The 17,288-nt window shown below is 48.1% G+C and overlaps 1 protein-coding gene across 1 annotated transcript; it reads right to left on the reverse strand.

The window, feature by feature from the left end:
* Positions 1-237: 237 nt before the first annotated feature.
* FBLN7 (fibulin 7) lies at positions 238-17,288 on the reverse strand. Its single transcript, XM_062573535.1, has 8 exons — positions 16,842-17,288; positions 13,494-13,653; positions 9,096-9,266; positions 5,291-5,416; positions 4,659-4,796; positions 4,421-4,558; positions 3,496-3,634; positions 238-3,333 (listed from the first exon to the last, which is right to left on the reverse strand). The coding sequence occupies exons 1-8, from the start codon at positions 16,914-16,916 to the stop codon at positions 2,961-2,963; spliced, it is 1,320 nt and encodes a 439-aa protein (XP_062429519.1). The 5' UTR covers positions 16,917-17,288; the 3' UTR covers positions 238-2,960.

Raw genomic sequence — 17,288 nt, forward strand, 5'->3', positions numbered from 1 at the left:
CAACCAGAAGCAACCACTGTCTGCTTCCAAACATTATAAAGCAGAAAAATGAAAATAACCAAGGCAGCTTAGTGGTAAAATCACTCCCTCAATCCAGTCCCCCACCTCCCTCCAAGGACAGGAGTTTTCTGCCTCCAGGGTTGTTTTGGAGGTGAGCAGTCCCTCTCACTATAAAACCCACACTGCACATGGCTTTCTCAGCCACACAAGGAGCAGGAGCAAACCACAGACACATCAAGTACTTTATTCCATTCTGCACCTGCTGAAAGGCTATATCATGATTTAATTGTATTAAAACCATTATAGTAAAGAAACATGCATAACATTGTGTTTTTGTGGTTAAAATGCACAAGCTCTGCACTTGAGGAACAGGTACCTAAGGATGAAAGGGGTGATAAGTCAGAGGTGCCTCCCCATGTGCATGTGTTGTTATGTCTGCATATGCAAAGAACAGAAGCTGAACTGCTGAATCTGAGCTAGTGCTTCCTAGAGCTGCCTAAACATAACTGACAGTGGAGGCAGTGGTTTATTAAAAATGGAATGTTCACACCTTGAGTTCCCTCAATGCAAGTACCAAATGCAGCTGAAATAGTTTCCCTCTGCCTGCTGCATGACACGTTCATACAAACTTACAGAGGCCTTCCCTGTGGTCTTGGGTAGATGAATGCGCATGACCATGTTCAAGAGGTTTAAGGAGTTGCTGCCCATCAGCTGAAACATGGGAACGTGCTGTAGCACAGATCTTAGCCCATCATCATGCAAAGGAAATGCAGGAGAAGATTGAGCCATTCTGCAGCACTTGGCATTGTGGCTGACTACTTCATGGGGCAGGAGCTGTTTAAAACACTTGAAGGGGACCAGAGCACTGTGCTATCCACTAGCCTGTACTTCAGGGTGAAAACAGTGCTTGGGTCAACCACTTCCAAAAGCACTGAGACAAAAAGCTCTCCATTGCGCAGAGGAGATACTGACATTGATTCGATGCTTATTGGTCCCAGCATACTTGGCCACTTTGCTGGTTGAAGGCATACCAAATCTGCTTGTTAAAAGTAAGGTGGGGTGAGTGGACATGCAGATTTTGTGCAGTTGTATGCAATTTCTAGAGTGTAACAATTCTTCAGTCAAGTAACATTTGCTCTTCTTGTGGCACACTCACAATGCTCCAAAGATTGGCCAAGACTTGGTCCCACATTTCCAAGCTGAAGAGGCTGAAGGGGCTGGGAGGTCACTACCTAGGAACTGATCTTTCTCTGCACTACTTGCTGCTCTGCCCCCCTAGGTCCTCACAATCCTTGCACCAATTACTACTTTTTCCAGTTCCAGTTTCTCACATGTGATACCAACTGCTTAAGTCCAGTGTGTCTTCTTTGGACTTCTCCCTTCTTTGCCTGACACTGGTGTCCTCTTCCTGAAGAGGATACTGAGAACCAGCTAGGTGCAACACAAGATATATTATCATAGGGATAAGATCATGGACTATCATAATGAAAGAAGAGTTGAAAAGTGCAACTTCTCACCAGCTGTTTCTATACAGCATACCAGATAAAGTCCTCCCTGTGCATCTCCAGTGACTCCTCAGGATAACTGACTCCCAAAGTTATGCCTTGAATTTATAAGAAACTGGGAACAGAGTTTGTTTCAAGAGCTGAAGATAGCACTTACTTCCCTCCATCTGTGAAATGAAAAATGGCTACTTGATTTTCGTGTGGTCTCGCTCTGAAATTGCTATTTAGAAAATAGTCTGTGAGCAAAGGCTGGAATGGATTTTGACTTCTTGAGTTTGTTACATGTACTGAGGGCTACAAGTGCAATATACTTTATACTAAACCCATAGTTTTAGCATTGTCTTACAGTGACATGCACTGACAGCATTGTCTTACAGCTCACTGGGTGCCATCTCCAGTGTCCTGAGACCTGAACACTATGCAATGCTGAAATCTTAGCTGCGGGCTGTAAGTCCAGACTGGTAGTTTTCCAGTCTTGGTCTACTCTAAGAGAAGTGAACCACCTTGCTTTGTTGAAACAGCTGGAACACCTCATAGGCTAATGCAGGTTTTTCATCATTCAAAGGGGAGCATAGTCATGCTCTTGTTAGGCTGTGGTCAGTACAAACAAGCCTGGGCAAGCTTGAAGAGTAGTAGCCACTATGACTGAGCTCTGTTGTGCTATCTCCTTTCTCCTCTTGGCTGTACCAGCTTAACTACTTTGCAGAAGGAAGTACTAAAAAGAAAATAAAGGCTTTAATTTCCATCCACTGTTTTCTGCACTGTGGAGGCACAAAGGCTATGGGACATCTCTCTGAGCCTTGGAAGAAGATAAAATCCTACTTGGCACAGGCCTCACGGTATACTTCCTCCTGATGAGTACATCTCTCTCTTTTGTCTCAGTAAGCAGATAGCCCATTGCAATTCCCACCCATAGGGTTCGCCAAGTTTCTGCGGTGGAACAGCTGCTTGTTATTGGAGAGCACATGATTTCTTTTGCACTTCATTTGCTGTTTTTCCATGTTTGAGAGTGTAAAACCAGCCTGGAGACTCAGACAAAACAACCTTAATCTAGAGGAGAAGATGGTTAACTGCAGAGAGGCTTCTGCTCAAGCTACCATCTGAAGCCTCTCTGTTACACATCTGCTTCAAGGGTTAGGGCTTTTGGCTGTGTGAGTTGCAGAAGATGCTGAAAAGGGAATGTCATTATGAGAACAAGCAAGCTTGTGAGATCATCCAAATGCTGAAGTCACCTCAGGTACCCTCATCTCTTTGGTCTGGGCTTTGAAGGCTGTGCTTCTCTGAGCAATTACAGTGCCATGGCCTCTCACTGTTTGCTGGTGCTCTCCCAGGGCACAGGTGGTTATTAGGTGACGAAGGCAGTTCATTTCATTTGCACAAGTGCTAGGAGAAGGTGGTGGATGGGCAGGACCAGCCACGAGCTGCTGGCTTTCTGGCTGCCACTCCCTGCCTCCTCTAGAACTCATAGGGAGACACAAAGACTGTGATTTTGGACATGTGCTTTGCCTGGAAAGCACGGTCCAGGTACTCGGACATGTCCACATCCACTTCTATTGTCTGGGGGCCCTTCAGGCTTTGCACGAGGATCAGCTCCCCGGTCTGTCTGTCTGACCGTTGCATCACGAAGTGCCCTCTGTTATTGCCTCCCACAATCCCAAAGCGCAGACTGTCCGGCCCTGGCCGGCCGGGAGCAGAGGCGGTCGCCATGCGGAAGAGGGGAGTAGGAGTTATCAGGTTAGATGGCAGGGGGAGGTAGTGGAAAGAGATGGTTTTGGGTGCATGGTGGCAGGCTCTGCTGTCCATTGGGCAGGGATTGCGTTCACACTGGCTGATGAGGAAAGGAAAAAAGTTTCAGGTGAGTCCCAAGAGACATAAGGATGCTCAAATCAAAGCTGCCAGACCTGAAAATGTGGCATGTGGTGGCCTAGGTTTCACAGCATGCCCCCAAAACATGACAGATCCATTCCCCTTCTCTTCCTGTTATACTTACAAGGGCGATGTTTTCACATAGCTGATGTTGCCACTGGACTGGGGACACTCTGAGCTGACGCACTGAAAGCCCCCTCCTGTGTTGATGCATGTGGTCCCCCTTGTGCAGTTATTTTGGGACAGAGCGCATTCATCTATGTCTGTAAAGCAACCAGATCAAATCTGATCAAAATAATCAGCTTTTGCTGAAAACACTTCAGTCACATTCTCCTGCCACTTCTTGTCTCTCTCATCTCTTCCCCCTGCTTCTGCCTGCAGGTTAACTGCCCCAGGGCTAGCCAGGGATGTCAGAAAAGCATAAGAAATTCACAGCAGCAGCAGGACAATTTATTTTCCTAACTTTCTGCTAAGTTGTTTGAGACATTGTATTTTTGTTTATGAAGTACGCAAACACACTAAATCTATTTACCTACCTATAAATAATGAAGATATTTGTTGGAAACATCACTAAGATGCTATCAAACCATGCAATAACTGTGGTAACAACTTAGAAAAAAAAGAAAGCATACTCTTTTCATGTGAATTGCCTTTTAGGCAGTCCTCACCATTTATACAGCACAAAGCTTTTCAGCAAATTTTTATGCAAGCAATTCTGGCCACCATGTCTACCTGCTGCATATTGTTTACCCTTCACACCTTAACTGTCCTGGTTTAGAAAAAGGAGTTGTCAATCTCCAAACTGGCCTCTGAAGTCTAATGCTTGGTGCCTATTTTAAATTGTGTATTTGTCTGCTATCTCTGAGAGCATCATAGAAGCATTTTGGTGGACAGAGCCATGGCTGCAATAGCGCTCATGTTCATTATAAAGTTGCCCTAGTGTTGGGTATTTACCAGTGTTTTAATGATGTTATTTTTCCCTTCCTCCACATTCATCCTATAAAAATATTTGTCTGTAAAACTATACTGAGATTCATGGGGGACCTCACCTTCGCAGCTTTTCCCATCGCTGAGGAGGTTGTAGCCATGGGGGCAGGCGCAACGATAGGAACCGGGGATGTTGATGCAGGTGTGCATGCAGAGGCGAGGGGCCCCCTCCAGCTTGTAGACCTCACACTCATCGATGTCTGCAGGGAGAAAACACAACTGTGCCATGCTCCAGGTGAGCGGCCCGCGGCCATCCCTAGTGCAGTGACAGCACGTGGCCATGCTCCACCACCCACTTACCCTGGCACATGCCGTTGTCCACCGTGCCGCTCATGTGGAAACCTGCCTCGCAGCTGCAGTGCTGGGTCCGGTCAGTCTTAGCACACCGGGGCTTGCGGCTGAAAGCAGGGTCATTGGTGACGCTCCGGGTGGGGGGCACTGTGGGGAAAAGGGACAGCTCTGCACTCAGGTAGTGCACAGCAGTGAGCACCAGCTCACCTGAGCTGCTGCACCTCTTTTGTGCAAGTGGCCTTGGCATGAGGAGCTGGGTTTTGAAGTGAGATAGGGGGGCAAAATGTACCAGAGGGCTTTTTTAGGAGTGAGCCCTTCCATTTTCATTTGCAATCCATAGTTTTTTTCATCTGATCTTCCTTCCTGCTCCCTTGGGTGTCCTAATTCAAATCCTGCTTTGCCTTTCAGACCACACAAAAGCCTGCATTGACTTTGGGTGCCCTTTAATGGCCTCAAAAGTCAGGAAGCTGCTGCACACAAAAAGTTAGGACAGCGTTAGAGCTGGGACAGCAGGGTAGAGGCCTTGAAACCTCACTGTGGGACAAACCAGCACCAAGGGGTTGTACTCAAGGGGAAGAGGCTCTGGGTGGCACACCTGAGCTTCATTCCCCTCTTCTTCCCTGGGGAAGCAGCTCACGCACCCGTCTGCGTTTGATACTGGCAGTTCACTCCGGTCCAGTCCTGTGGGCAGAGGCACTCGTACTGGTTCTGGCCATCCACGCACGTCCCGCCGTTCTGACATGGGTGACTAGAGCACTTACTGATACCTGCCATGAGAGAAAGCCACATCTTTTTAGAAACCAGCCCCCAGGAGTGCCACTCAGCTGAGAGATGACTTAGACAAATATTGGAATGATTTAGATAAGGTGGAAGAGGTTATGAAATCCTCAACACTGCACGGCCCAGCCTGGTGGGTTTAGCATTTGACTGGGAGAAGTAGGTCTCAGATGGGAAGTGATTTCTCTCCATTGGCTACAAATGGTGCCATCACCTCTGGAAAATTAGTAAGGCAGGACAGCTCTCCCCCAGTTGTGTTTTGTGGAAGTAACCCAGCATCTGAGCTTGGAGGGATGCCTCACAGCAGGGGTACCTGACTTTCTTATCCAAGTTATTTCAAGCTAAAACTGGTGTTTCCATGGGGTTAGAGGGGGGAGAGCACCTCTGACCCCTCAAAGGAGGGGCTCTTCCCAGTGGGAAAACAAACCCAAATTCTCTCCAGATACAGGCCAGGCAGAACTTCTCTGGGAATCTAAATCAAAGCAATTTAAACTGTTCCGACTATATATTTCCCATAAGATATCAGTGGTGGGGAAATGCAGAGAACCAGACTGAACTGGAACAACCCTCAGCATCTACCACAAGCTGGGCTGGTGTGTCATCAATAGCATACCCCAAATACCCTGGGTCCAACAGACTATGAAGTTGCTGACCAAGAAGTCAAAGAGCATTGTCCCCCTCTTCCTCCTTCAGCCTTGGACTTACTGCCTGCAAGACACAAGTCGCTTGGCTCAGTCCTGAGAGCTGGAAGGCCATGACATGCTCAAATATTCCTTGAGGGAGGGCCACAAAGGGTTTTGTAACCAACCATTCACTCATCCCAACAGCTACCTAAAGAAACTTTTCTTCCTCAGGGCAATAGCAAGCCTAGAGAATTAAGTGGTTCTGAGCCCCTGTCCCTAGCTTTTCTTGTTCTCCTACATGTCCAGACTGTCAGCAGGTCTGGAGAGAGAGAGATAATCTCTCAAGATGCTTTCATTGGAAGAAGCCAGTGTGCTGCTGGAGAATAGCGGTGTAAGCTCTCAGCACTACAGGGAATTCACCCAGGCAGCAGACACCCGGGAGCCCATGCCAGGTGGGTACTGGCCACCTTTCTTGCCCTCTATTTCCTGTAGAGGGGAAAGAAATATTTACCACAGGGAGTGATACTGCAGACAGGAAAGGTCATACCCATACCTGGCATCGGGTAGGGCAAACAATGCAATTCAGCTTGCAGGCATCAAACTCAAACACAGGCTTTTGTTTCTGATATAACACTGCCTCAGTGCAATGTTTGCATATGATAGAGGGATTTGAGGATAGTCAGCATGTAACTTCTTTGCCTGCTAGTTCTGTTGCCAGTCCACAATGCGTGCATGTGGTTTGCTGTAATGGCTTGAAAAAAATCAGTGCATTTCATCATGACTAGGGAGGATGGCTACCAGTTCTGTGATCATCCAAAGAAGTCTGGGTCCCTTTCATGAGTGTTACCTGAATGATTTATTTAAGATTGCAGGAACTGTTGTTTCAGTCCTTCACTCTGACCTTGATAGAACATTTTCCTGCTGCATCTCTTGGAAGCAAGTCTGAACACAGAGCTGTGCATGCAAGGCACTGGCATCATGAGATATCTACCTAGCACGAGACTTTCTTCCTTGGTCCCCAAAGTAGGGGGGCTTCACAAGGCCCACCTTCATCAGTTGGAAACAGTTGTAATATTTGTCCAATGGACTACATATTGCACTCAGCAGTGCCTCTCTGGAGCTAAGCACAGCCCTCCTCTCCAACAGGACAAAGAACAGAGCAGCCCATGAATGACAGGCTTCAAGCAGTGCTGTTGGCAGAGCATCTCCAGGATTTCTCCTGGGGGTTTCCACAAGCCAATGCCAATATTTCAACAAGAGCTGCCTCTAACATTCCCTTCCACACAACCCTTGCTTCATTTGTGGCTCATCATACATGCTGGAAGTGCAAGGCACTGACTGATTGCAGAGAGCAGGCTCTGAGAAAAAACATTACAAAATACCCGCTCTTTGAGGTCAGATGAGATTGTAGCAAAGCACAAGAAAGTGGGTTTGGCTTTGTTATTAAGAGGTGTTTTCAAGCAACTCTTCCCTTTCCAAAGGCTGAAAACTCATCAAGTTTTTCTAAAGACAATGACTCTCTGCCTTAGAAGGAAGAATTGAGGCCGTCTTCTTCCCCTCATCTCTAGTTGCTGAGCTTCTAGGTTAGCTTTCAGCTGTAATTTCTAGCTTCTCTCCAGAACCATGGTTGGAGAGAAGACCTTGTGAAATAACATGCCTTTGGAGCTGGAACTTTAAGAACTGCAGCAGCTGAAGACTTTGGCTCACTGCAAAGTTAGAGAGCAGGAGAAGCCAAAAAGTGAAACCTGAGCATAGGGACAGGGAGGATGTGTGAGGACCATAAGCTCTGGCCAGGGGATGAAATTCAGAGACCTTATCACTAGTAAGGGGGACTTGGGGACAACTGAAGTACCTGCCCATTTGATAGATCCCAGGAATCCGTCTTGCCATAGCATCCTGCTCTTACAACTGGACATGGCAAACAGCTGCCATGGAAAGATCTAGGCAAAGAGGTATAAAGGATCCCTGTTCAATACGACCCTCCTGCCCCAATGAGATTCTTCCTGAGAACAAGCAGTACCTGGCAACAAAATACCTGTCTTCTTGTTGGTTGCAATAGTGTAGGCCAGAACTAGAAACCTACTTGGGAAGATGTCATACATTGTCAGCTTGGGAAGGATGGGACAAGAGACTCTACCAATTGCCATACAGAGCCTGCATTAGGACCCAGACATACTGCCTTGGACCCAAATGCATGACGGTGCATAACAAGCACTGTAGGCAACACTTCAGCTTCATGCTCTAGTCATTTTACAAAATGCACTCTTAAATAAGACCATACTATCCTTTTCTGTGCAAATGCACTAACCAAACAGCAGCTAACACATTTATTTTTTCCCCAGGAAATATTTTTAGCAAAGGCAATTATATCCAGCATTCTTGTTTGCCAGATTCAACCTGTCATGCACTGATGGGAAGGCAGCTTTCTGGCCAAGCATTTGAAGGGAGTTATTATAATGGGCTGTGCCAGTCACTTCTGGGCACTGATTTTTATTATGAAATAAGTTGTATATTGAAGCTTTATTTTATGCTCAGATCATCAGCTCTCAGCACCAAAATCTAAAAACATTCCAATTCAAGAGAAGACAGATGGGACAGTCATCTGGGCTATGAAACATCCTGTGCTTCTCTAGAAATCTGATGCATGTGGCAGCATCTCTTATTACCAGTACTCAAAATATACTCCACAAAAGACAGGCAGATGCTGAATGACTTCTGGAGCAGTACTGACAAAGCTCAGCAACAAATGCTGGATTTCATAAAACCTATTGAGAGCAGAAGGCAAACAATGATGTTTCTCACCCCCAGGCCACTGGTGTTTAAGGTCCACAGCATAAAGACCTGAATGCTGTGGAGGTAAGTGCCAGATTCCCAGGCTGGTATTGCCAGTGTGCACACAGGATGCTAAGAACTGGCCGAAAAACATGTAGCAGATCAACTCCCCAAAATGTCCCTTTTGTCCTCTCATCTGCAGATACACATGCTTACTACTTCTGGAGTTGTGTGGTGATGAGGTCTCCCATCTTCAAATTGGAAGAGAAAGTACCTTTGCATTGAGGTTCCTCTCCAGTCCAGCTGCCATTTGCCTGGCATATCCGTGTGCTGGAGCCCAGGAGTTCAAAGCCTGGGTTGCAGGTGAAGTGGATTTCATGGTCCACCAAATACTTCGTACCAAACTTCCGTCCATCCACAGGAGCTAGTAGGGCAGGGCAGGACACTGCAAAGGCACCATGGGGAATATAAGCGGTTAGGTATTCACACGTGCTTCTGGAGAGATAAGAAGGAGCAGGCAGGATTAGAGCAGCTACTCCCTTGCTTTGTAGGCAGTTGAAGGACACACTCAAGCACACATGGGAAAATACTGCACAGTTTCTAAGGGAGAGAGATAGGATGCCCCATTTGGTGACAGCCAGCACCAACAGCCTCATACACAGAAAATAAGCTCTGATCCAGGAGTTGGAAGGGGCAGCAATAAGGCACTACTCAGACGGACCCAGCACACCACCATCTGACCTCAAAGCATAAGCTGCAGGAGGCAAGCCTTTAAGAAAATAAACCAAAGCACAGGAGGTCAAAGCTTTCACCTGTTTTGCAAACACACCTTATCTCACAGAGACTACTCTATCAAAGTAGGCAGCCAGCCTGTGTGCAGAATTACTTGCATCCTTCATGCTAGCAATCACTCACCATCCGTGTGGTTTAGCAGCTGAGAGAGCAGAGCTGTCTCAGCCATAACTGTAACACACATCCAAAATACCCCCAGAGAGCAACTTCCACAGTAGCCTCCTAGACAGCATCCCCATGGAGGGAGGACTTGACCAAATACTCTTTGTGTGAGCAGCTCTTCAGCCTGCAGCAAGAACAGTTTACATGCTGAAAATCTACCCATGCACTCCTTATTCACCTTCTGCCCTGTTTAGAGCTTAATCTCCTTTCTCTTCATAAAAACTTTGATAGATTAAGCCCTCCAAAAGCTGTGACACCTATCATCACCAGTCCTAAAACCACCTGCAAAATTACCCTGCTAAGAGATGATTGCCTAGGTGGGCAATGGCAACATGCTGATGGCTAGGCAGCACCAGATTTGCAAATGCCCCTATAAGCATCACTCCCAATTCAGCTTCAAGCATAATTCCTTGGGTAGACCCAGGGAGACACCACTGCACATGCAAAGAAGGAGAAAGTAGGGCTGCAGCAAAGCTTGCTAGAGCCACTGCACCTTGGCCACCCACAGTCCCCTCCTAATACAGGATAGGAGGAAGAAGAGAAAGAAGCAGGGGGCAGAGTTTAAATCAGTTTAACAGGGAAAGCATGACACTCACTGAGGTGTTGCACCTGGCTTACTCAGGTGTAGCTTGTTCTTTAATCGAAGGGCCCTGGCGTTTGACAGCTCTCCTATCCCCCTAGACTCTGCTCCTTTCCACCTGCCCTGCCATCCCAGTGTGCAAGGAGGTGGGGAGAGTCCCTGTGAACCTGCTGGGTTAATGGTCACTACCACAGTCTGGAAGGCCTGTTGTCAAACAAGGAAACCGATATTACAGAGGCAAGGTTTACAAGCTCTCAGGAAGGAACCAGGCAAACACAATGGGCCAGTGCCCATTGCTGACCAATATTTGCTGTTCTGCCCAATCGTTTTATTAGAGTCCTAGCATGGCCACACGGTTCATTAGGCATTCAAATACAGTAGAAAACAACCCATGCAATGTTCAGTCAGTGCTCTCAGATAAGATCGACTTATCTTGACTGTCTCTAACTTCACCTGAGACACAGTTTACCCAGTTCCTCCAGCGTACAAGACCAAATCTCTTTAACAGCTGCTTCTATGATTTTCCAGCTATGCAGAGGCTAATCATTAATATCCAACCCTGAAGAGAAAGCCAAGAAGAGATGCACAGAGCTGAGCAGCCCCGCAGCAGTTCAGGTGGGGTGAGTGAGCATCCCTTCTTTATCCTATTAGCTACCCACCCCCTCATGGACCTGCTCTCCGTGAATCTGCATGATCCTTTGAAGACCAAAGAGTTGTGCCAGTCCGGGAAGGAGCAGGGAGAGTGGAGTTTACTCCTTACCACACTGCAAAGATGCCACTGCCACAGTCTGGCTGCTGCACCAGAAGACCAATGGTGCCCCATGCCTTGTCCTCCTGATCTCATGTACGAGCCTTGCACAGTCAGCACGGCCGTTGGGTGCTGCTAAGCAGCATAACCTTTTACCGCACGCCAGTCTTGCTCCCAAGCAATATTTTCATTTCCCATGCAAGAGGAGACTCCTTTTCTTGACTGCATAAATGATTTTTCCTACAGCTGCCTGAACTGATGCTGGGCCAGATTGAGATGTCTCTACCTTTGCAACAGCATAGTTCTGCCCTTTCTAGGAAGGGTTTTTGCTGACCATCCAGGTTTCATGATCCAGGCAAGAAAACTGTGGGTTTTTTTTGTTGCAGATGTAATTTTTCAGCCTACTCTTCCTCAGTAGCATGCCAAGAGCTCTCTGCTTTACAGCTAACTGTATGGCTTGAGCAAGGGCTCTTGAATCTTCCCATATCTTACTAGGCTGGAGAGTTGCTTGAGTTTGAGCCAAGTATTTATCAGAAAATGAGAGGAATTCAGCAGACATTCTGCTCAAGCTCTGTGGTTAAAGCACTCCCTGCTGTCGATGTTTGAGAGTTCATCTGATTTTGCACCCATTTTGTTCAAACAGGAAACACCACAGAGCATGGTTTTGAACATCCAAGGCCTACTGCTTGCTGTCTGAGTGGAAGAGAATTAAGTGAGGCCCAGTCAAGACACATCCCAAAGAAAAAAGTAGCATTTGGCATGCATGCACATCAGTCCTTCAGTGGCAATGGTGCAGCTGCATACAAGACCATTGCTTTTACTGGGCATCTTAGCCCAGAGCTGGTGCCCAGGTTCCAGGGAGAGCTCTGCCTTAGGAACTGTCTCCATTTCCCAGGCTCAGAGGCTTAAAGAAAACTCCAGCAACCTTCCTCGATACCAGTCTCGAAAGGAGCACTTCCCAGGACCCCTTGGCAGTGGTGCCTGTTACAGAAAGAGATAGAGCTGCCCTCAGCTGAATCTGCATAGGAAGAGGGTCATCTGCCAGTACACACCAGCATCTGTAAAGTTACAACCTGAGCAAAGCCATGGTGATGCTCCAGATGCCAGTGTCAACTGGGAGCATTTTAGCATGAGGATGTTCAGGGATTCTAAAACTCACAATTCACACTTGTGAGACCATATCTGGAGTACTGTGTCCAATTCTGTCCCCTCTCCCAGCCCCCAAACAACAGAAAAATCATTATACTGGAGCAAGTCCAGTGGTGGCCACCCACACGATGGGGACTGGAGTGCCCAATGTAAGAGGAGAAGGTGAGGGAGCTGAATTTGTCATCCTGGAGAAAGGAAGGCAAAGGAATGATCTCTTTGCATCTTCCACTGTCTGATGGGGGGTGATAGAGGAGGTAGAACCAGCTGCTTCTCAGAGGTGCACAGTGGGTGGACATGGTGCAATAGGTACCAGCTGTGACATGGAAAACTCCAGTTAGGTATCAGGAAAAATATTTTCACCACAAGAGTGGCCAACACAGGAACAAGAGCCCAGGAAGGCTGTGGGATCTCTATCCTTGGGGATACCCAAACCTCAACTGGACATAGCCGTGAGCTACCTGATCTGCTTGTCCCTGCTCTGAGCATGGGATCAGATCAGAGATCTCCAGAACTTCCTGCTCTCCTCAGTAATCTTCTGATTCTATAAAGGTAACTGGAGCTGTTTTATAAAGGGCTGCATTGACTGCACACTGAACCATGTGCTTGACCAAACTCTGCTCAGGGCACCAACAGTAACTGGATCCCAAGGTGCTTCCCAGGGCCAGGAATGAAGTGGTGAGTAAGAAGCTGGAGGAAGAGGAAGATGGATGCACAGCATTCCCAGAAGGGGGGCAGTGATGGGGATCCACCCGACCCAGGCTTACCTATCTGCGCATGAAAAATCCTTTCCCTCTTTCATGCTTGGAGGAGTCACTGCTAGGCTTTTGGGGAAACCATTTGTATCCACAAAAAGTGTCTACACATTACCAGCAACTATCTGGGGCAGAGCTGGGGGTGACAACTGGGGATGGGAGACAAGGATGGATGCTCAGTGCTTCATCCACCCACAGTCCAGTCTTTTCTCCTGCTGGTCACAGCCAAACGGCAGGCAGGCTGGGACCCAGGATGCTCAATAAATATGCAGGAGTCTGCCTTCTCAGAGGACCCCAGCTGATGGTGAGATCTAGGACCCAGCTGTGGAGCTATCCAGCCCCCTCCCTGGGGCAGCCCTGCCCAAGGATGAAAGGATGGGCTCTGCATCTGGTTTTGTCCCCAGAGAGAGGCAGAGCAGTTAGGCAGCAGACAGTGCCTGGAGAGCCATGCAAGCTGGAACCAACGCCACAGATAGCCCATGGCCTTACCAGCAGGAGGGTCCAGGGCAGCTTTGGTCACTGTGTTCTGCAGTGTAGTCAGCCGACTCTTCATCATGCGGATGCCCTCAGTGAAGCGCGTCTCCTGCCCCTTCAGCAGCTGCTGCATCTGGCGGATGGCAGCCAGGAGCTGCTGCTTGTTTAGGCAGTTCTGCAAAGATGAAACCACTAGTTCAACAGGAAGAGCCGGTGCCTCAAATGCCCCCAGACTGCTTCCCCTGTAGAGAATGTGCAGGGACATAGGCCAAGCATTTACCCCTTCCTCCTCTCTCCTGCTTCCCTGGTTTCCACCTGCTGCTCCAACCTACTGTCCCCGTGCAAGATTTGAACAGGGGAACCCCTACATGACTCTCTGAACTCATTGTGTGGTGTCCAAGCAGGCCCAAATGGAATATGGTGGGGTTTCTTAACATTTTGAGAGTAGTGTAGATGTCTTTATGGAAGTGACCTGCCTGCTGGAGCATGTCTAGAGCTGTATACATCCATCACCTTCCAGTAGAGACACCTCCTTATGCCACTGTCATGGACAGGTTGGGAAGAGGGTTTGTTCCCTCTCAGTTCTTCACAGCCTCCAGAAAGGCAGTAGAAAGAAAACTCTATGGTCTACACAGATCTGGAAACTGCTCTGTAACACCCAGAGGACTGGCTTCCTCGCAACCAAATGTAATCTATAGGCCTTGTGTCTTGTGATAGTTGCACACAAGAGCAGCAGCAACTTTGCTACCACAGCTAGTCCTTGTAAAAAGTGCTTTGTGCAAGAGTTACCAAGATGATTATGATGGCTTTCAAATAGGAGAATACCTGGTGGAAACTCCCTGTCCGGGAGAAGGTCTCCCAGCAAATAGATTTTAGGAAAGTGACACTGGAAAGCAGCTGGTAGATATCTCAGTACCCACATGGGTGCTTCGCAGTGTCACGGAGAGCTTTGTGGCAAGAATCCACCTCCCTGACCCAAATCATTGTCAAGACTTGCTGTTTCGTGAGCTGCTCCTCACTGTTTGATGTTGCCATGGAAAACAACCTTGTTGCATGAGCCCCAGGAGCAGTGGTTGTGCCGTGTGAAGGAGGAGCAACATCACCTCCTCCACCCCTTTGAGCTTGCGGTTCCTGACATGATTTTAGTATATGACTCCACTAGCTCTGAAGCAGGAATAGGACCCAGGACCTAGCCTGCTTGCAAACAGCCTGCACTGGCTCTATGAGAATGGTCTTTTCAAGATTTCTGCAGCATCAAAGATCTTCTCAGATATGGCATTTTTTTGTTTTGTTTTTTTTCCATGTGACCAGATGCAAGGGTTTTTTAGCCTGTGAGAGAAATCCTTAGCTCAAGCCTGCTTCCGATGTTTAAGAGGATAATGCAGCACTTTAATGCTACAAGCAGAGCTGTAATCACTTTGTTAGTCCTGGGAGAGATGCCATAACTCATATTTAGTCCTGCTGGAACTAGGTCTGTGTCCCACTTCCATATTACAAAATAATAGGAAAACAGATGTCTTGTGAGTTCTTCTGGAGCCAGAAACACTTGTGGGACTTTTGCCTGCAAACTAATAGCTACCAAGGGACTGACTCATTCAGGAGATGGGCATCTTTATTATAGGTTTCCTGCAGAACTAACTTAAAACCAAAAAAAAAAAAAAAAAACTAAAAAAAAAAGACCAAGAGCTGAGCAAAGCAAAGTAGTCATTTCTGCACCTCAAAGATTTGCAGAGCTTCATTTCCATCCTAGACAAAGCTTTTCTTTTCAACGAGGAAGCGTTCCTGGGGAAGCCCAAGCCATCAGAGTCTTGGCTCTGAATTGGTCCATGCGTCTGCTGGGCAAAGCACGCAAAGGCAAAGCAAATGGAGAAAACAAGGGGCTCCACATCCCTCTGTTTGGTTGCTGGGGAGAAAGGCTTGGGCTAAGCGCTTCTGCCTGGGCTGAACCCTTGCAGAAGGAGGACTGTCGGCCTCCAGGTCCTGTCACTAGTCTGGTGCACAAAGTGTGGGTAAGTGCCTTTGCGATGGCTATTGAAGGTCTATGGAGGAAAAAAAATGTAGACCTCTAAACTGCATGCCCCTGTGACTGCTAACACCAGAATGGCCTGATCCTGTCCGATGAATAAACAACCTAATGGCCTCACTCACTTCCCACTGTGCCCAACCTGCTCACCTTCCTCCCACTGCAAGGCCAGTCTCACCCCAAACTGCCCTGTGTCACAGAAGCACTTAAAAAAAAAAAAAAAGGAAATGGTAAATTGGTTACTTTAACAAAAAAAAAGCAGAAATCTTGGCAGGATTTACCTGCTTTGGGTCTATCTTTACCCTCCATATCCTTACCAGTAGTATTGTTGGACACTTGGCCATGCCTTCTTCCAGGCGGGAAATTTCCACCTCCCTTTCCCTACCCCTCCACTCATTCACTGGTTTATTAAAGAGCCCATGTGGCCAGAAGCCTGGGCTTGGACGGCTCTCAAAGCATCGCTCAGGAGGCCTGTCTCTAACCATCCCCCCCTGGGCCAGCAAATAGCCTTGCAGCCGTTGCTTCACCCTCTCTGTGCGCTTGGAGGACAAGATGCAAGGTAGCAGTTCTTCACCACATCTGAACGTGGTCTGATTTCAGGGCACCCACTGACTGCCTGTAGGGATGTTTAACTGTCACAAACTCTGGCTCTCCCACTAAAATGGTTGTGCTCGCTGGTTCTTGTGTGCTTGGTCATGATTTAATGTGTGTTTGTGGGAATCAGACTCAACCAAAAGCCCTACGGAAACCACGCTCTATAAAGGTAACATCCTTGCTAACACCATCTGGGCTCACAGCCTGGCAACTGCCTTCAAAATGCTGGTGCAGCTGGCTACAAAGCAGCGGGGAGAGATGCTGGGGACACCTGAAATTCTGCCTGGACTTTCCCAGGAGAACAACTGGGCTGGGGGTGCAAGCGTGGAGAAAGAGTCCTGACCCATTTGTTAGGGACACAGGTGGAGTGAATTTTACAGAACTTGAAACATATATTCATGTCTTGAACTGTGTAAACTAGCGAAGAAGATTTCAAGAGGGAGGTAGAGAAATCCAGAAGGCTTGCTTACCCTGAAATTCCTGCTTTGGAAAGATAGGAAAAAGAAGAAAACAAAAAGCTCCAGAAAGCATTTCTAAGGCAGATATCTTTGCAACAAACTCAGGTCTTGGAAAATGTGAGAGCCAGGAGAAAGAGCAGCAGCGCAGAAAACTGGGCATATCCAGTCTGCCCCTGCTTAGCCTGCTGATTTTCCTGCAAACATCCCCAGTGGTCAGTGCCATGCTGTTTTTGCAAGAGAGGGGCCCTGGTCCTCCTTCCCCCATCCGAGCCCGGCCGCGATGCTCACCTGGGAAGCCCGCGCCTCCTGGCATGCCACGAGGAACAGCAACAGAAAGAGGCTGTACCGAAACCCCCGAGTCATGATCCTGCTGAGGGAAAAAGGCTCTCCTCTCAAAAGGTTTCCCACCTCCTGGATGTCCCCGGCAATTCCAGGAAGGCGGCACTGGCAGTGAAGTTTGCCTCTGCGGCGAGCTCTTTCCGTCCGACACCTCTGGCTCTGGCTCTGGGATGAGTTATCCCTCCCACACCAGCCCTGCGCTCAGTGCACGGCAGCAGCGGGCTGCTGGAGGAGCTGGGCTCTGCCTGGCCACGCACGCTGGTCCCCGGGCGTTTGCTAGCCCGGCGGGCTGCTCCTTGCGCTCAGCAATGTGCCGGCTCCCTGGCAAGCCCCGCAGCAGTGAGTCCGCCCCAGTGGGATATTGCAGGGATTTGCATTTGCCCTCGGATGGGGAGG

The sequence above is a fragment of the Rhea pennata genome, chromosome 3 (genome assembly GCF_028389875.1).
Source record: "Rhea pennata isolate bPtePen1 chromosome 3, bPtePen1.pri, whole genome shotgun sequence".
Classification (NCBI taxonomy): domain Eukaryota; kingdom Metazoa; phylum Chordata; class Aves; order Rheiformes; family Rheidae; genus Rhea; species Rhea pennata.

Coding starts and splice junctions, on each gene's coding strand:
- FBLN7 (XM_062573535.1), bottom strand. CDS start 16,916: ATGACTCGGGGGTTTCGGTACAGCCTCTTTCTGTTGCTGTTCCTCGTG. Junction 4,797..5,290: donor CCAGTATCAAACGCAGACGG/GTGCGTGAGCTG, acceptor TTTTCCCCACAG/TGCCCCCCACCCGGAGCGTC. Junction 3,334..3,495: donor TATGTGAAAACATCGCCCTT/GTAAGTATAACA, acceptor TTTCCTCATCAG/CCAGTGTGAACGCAATCCCT.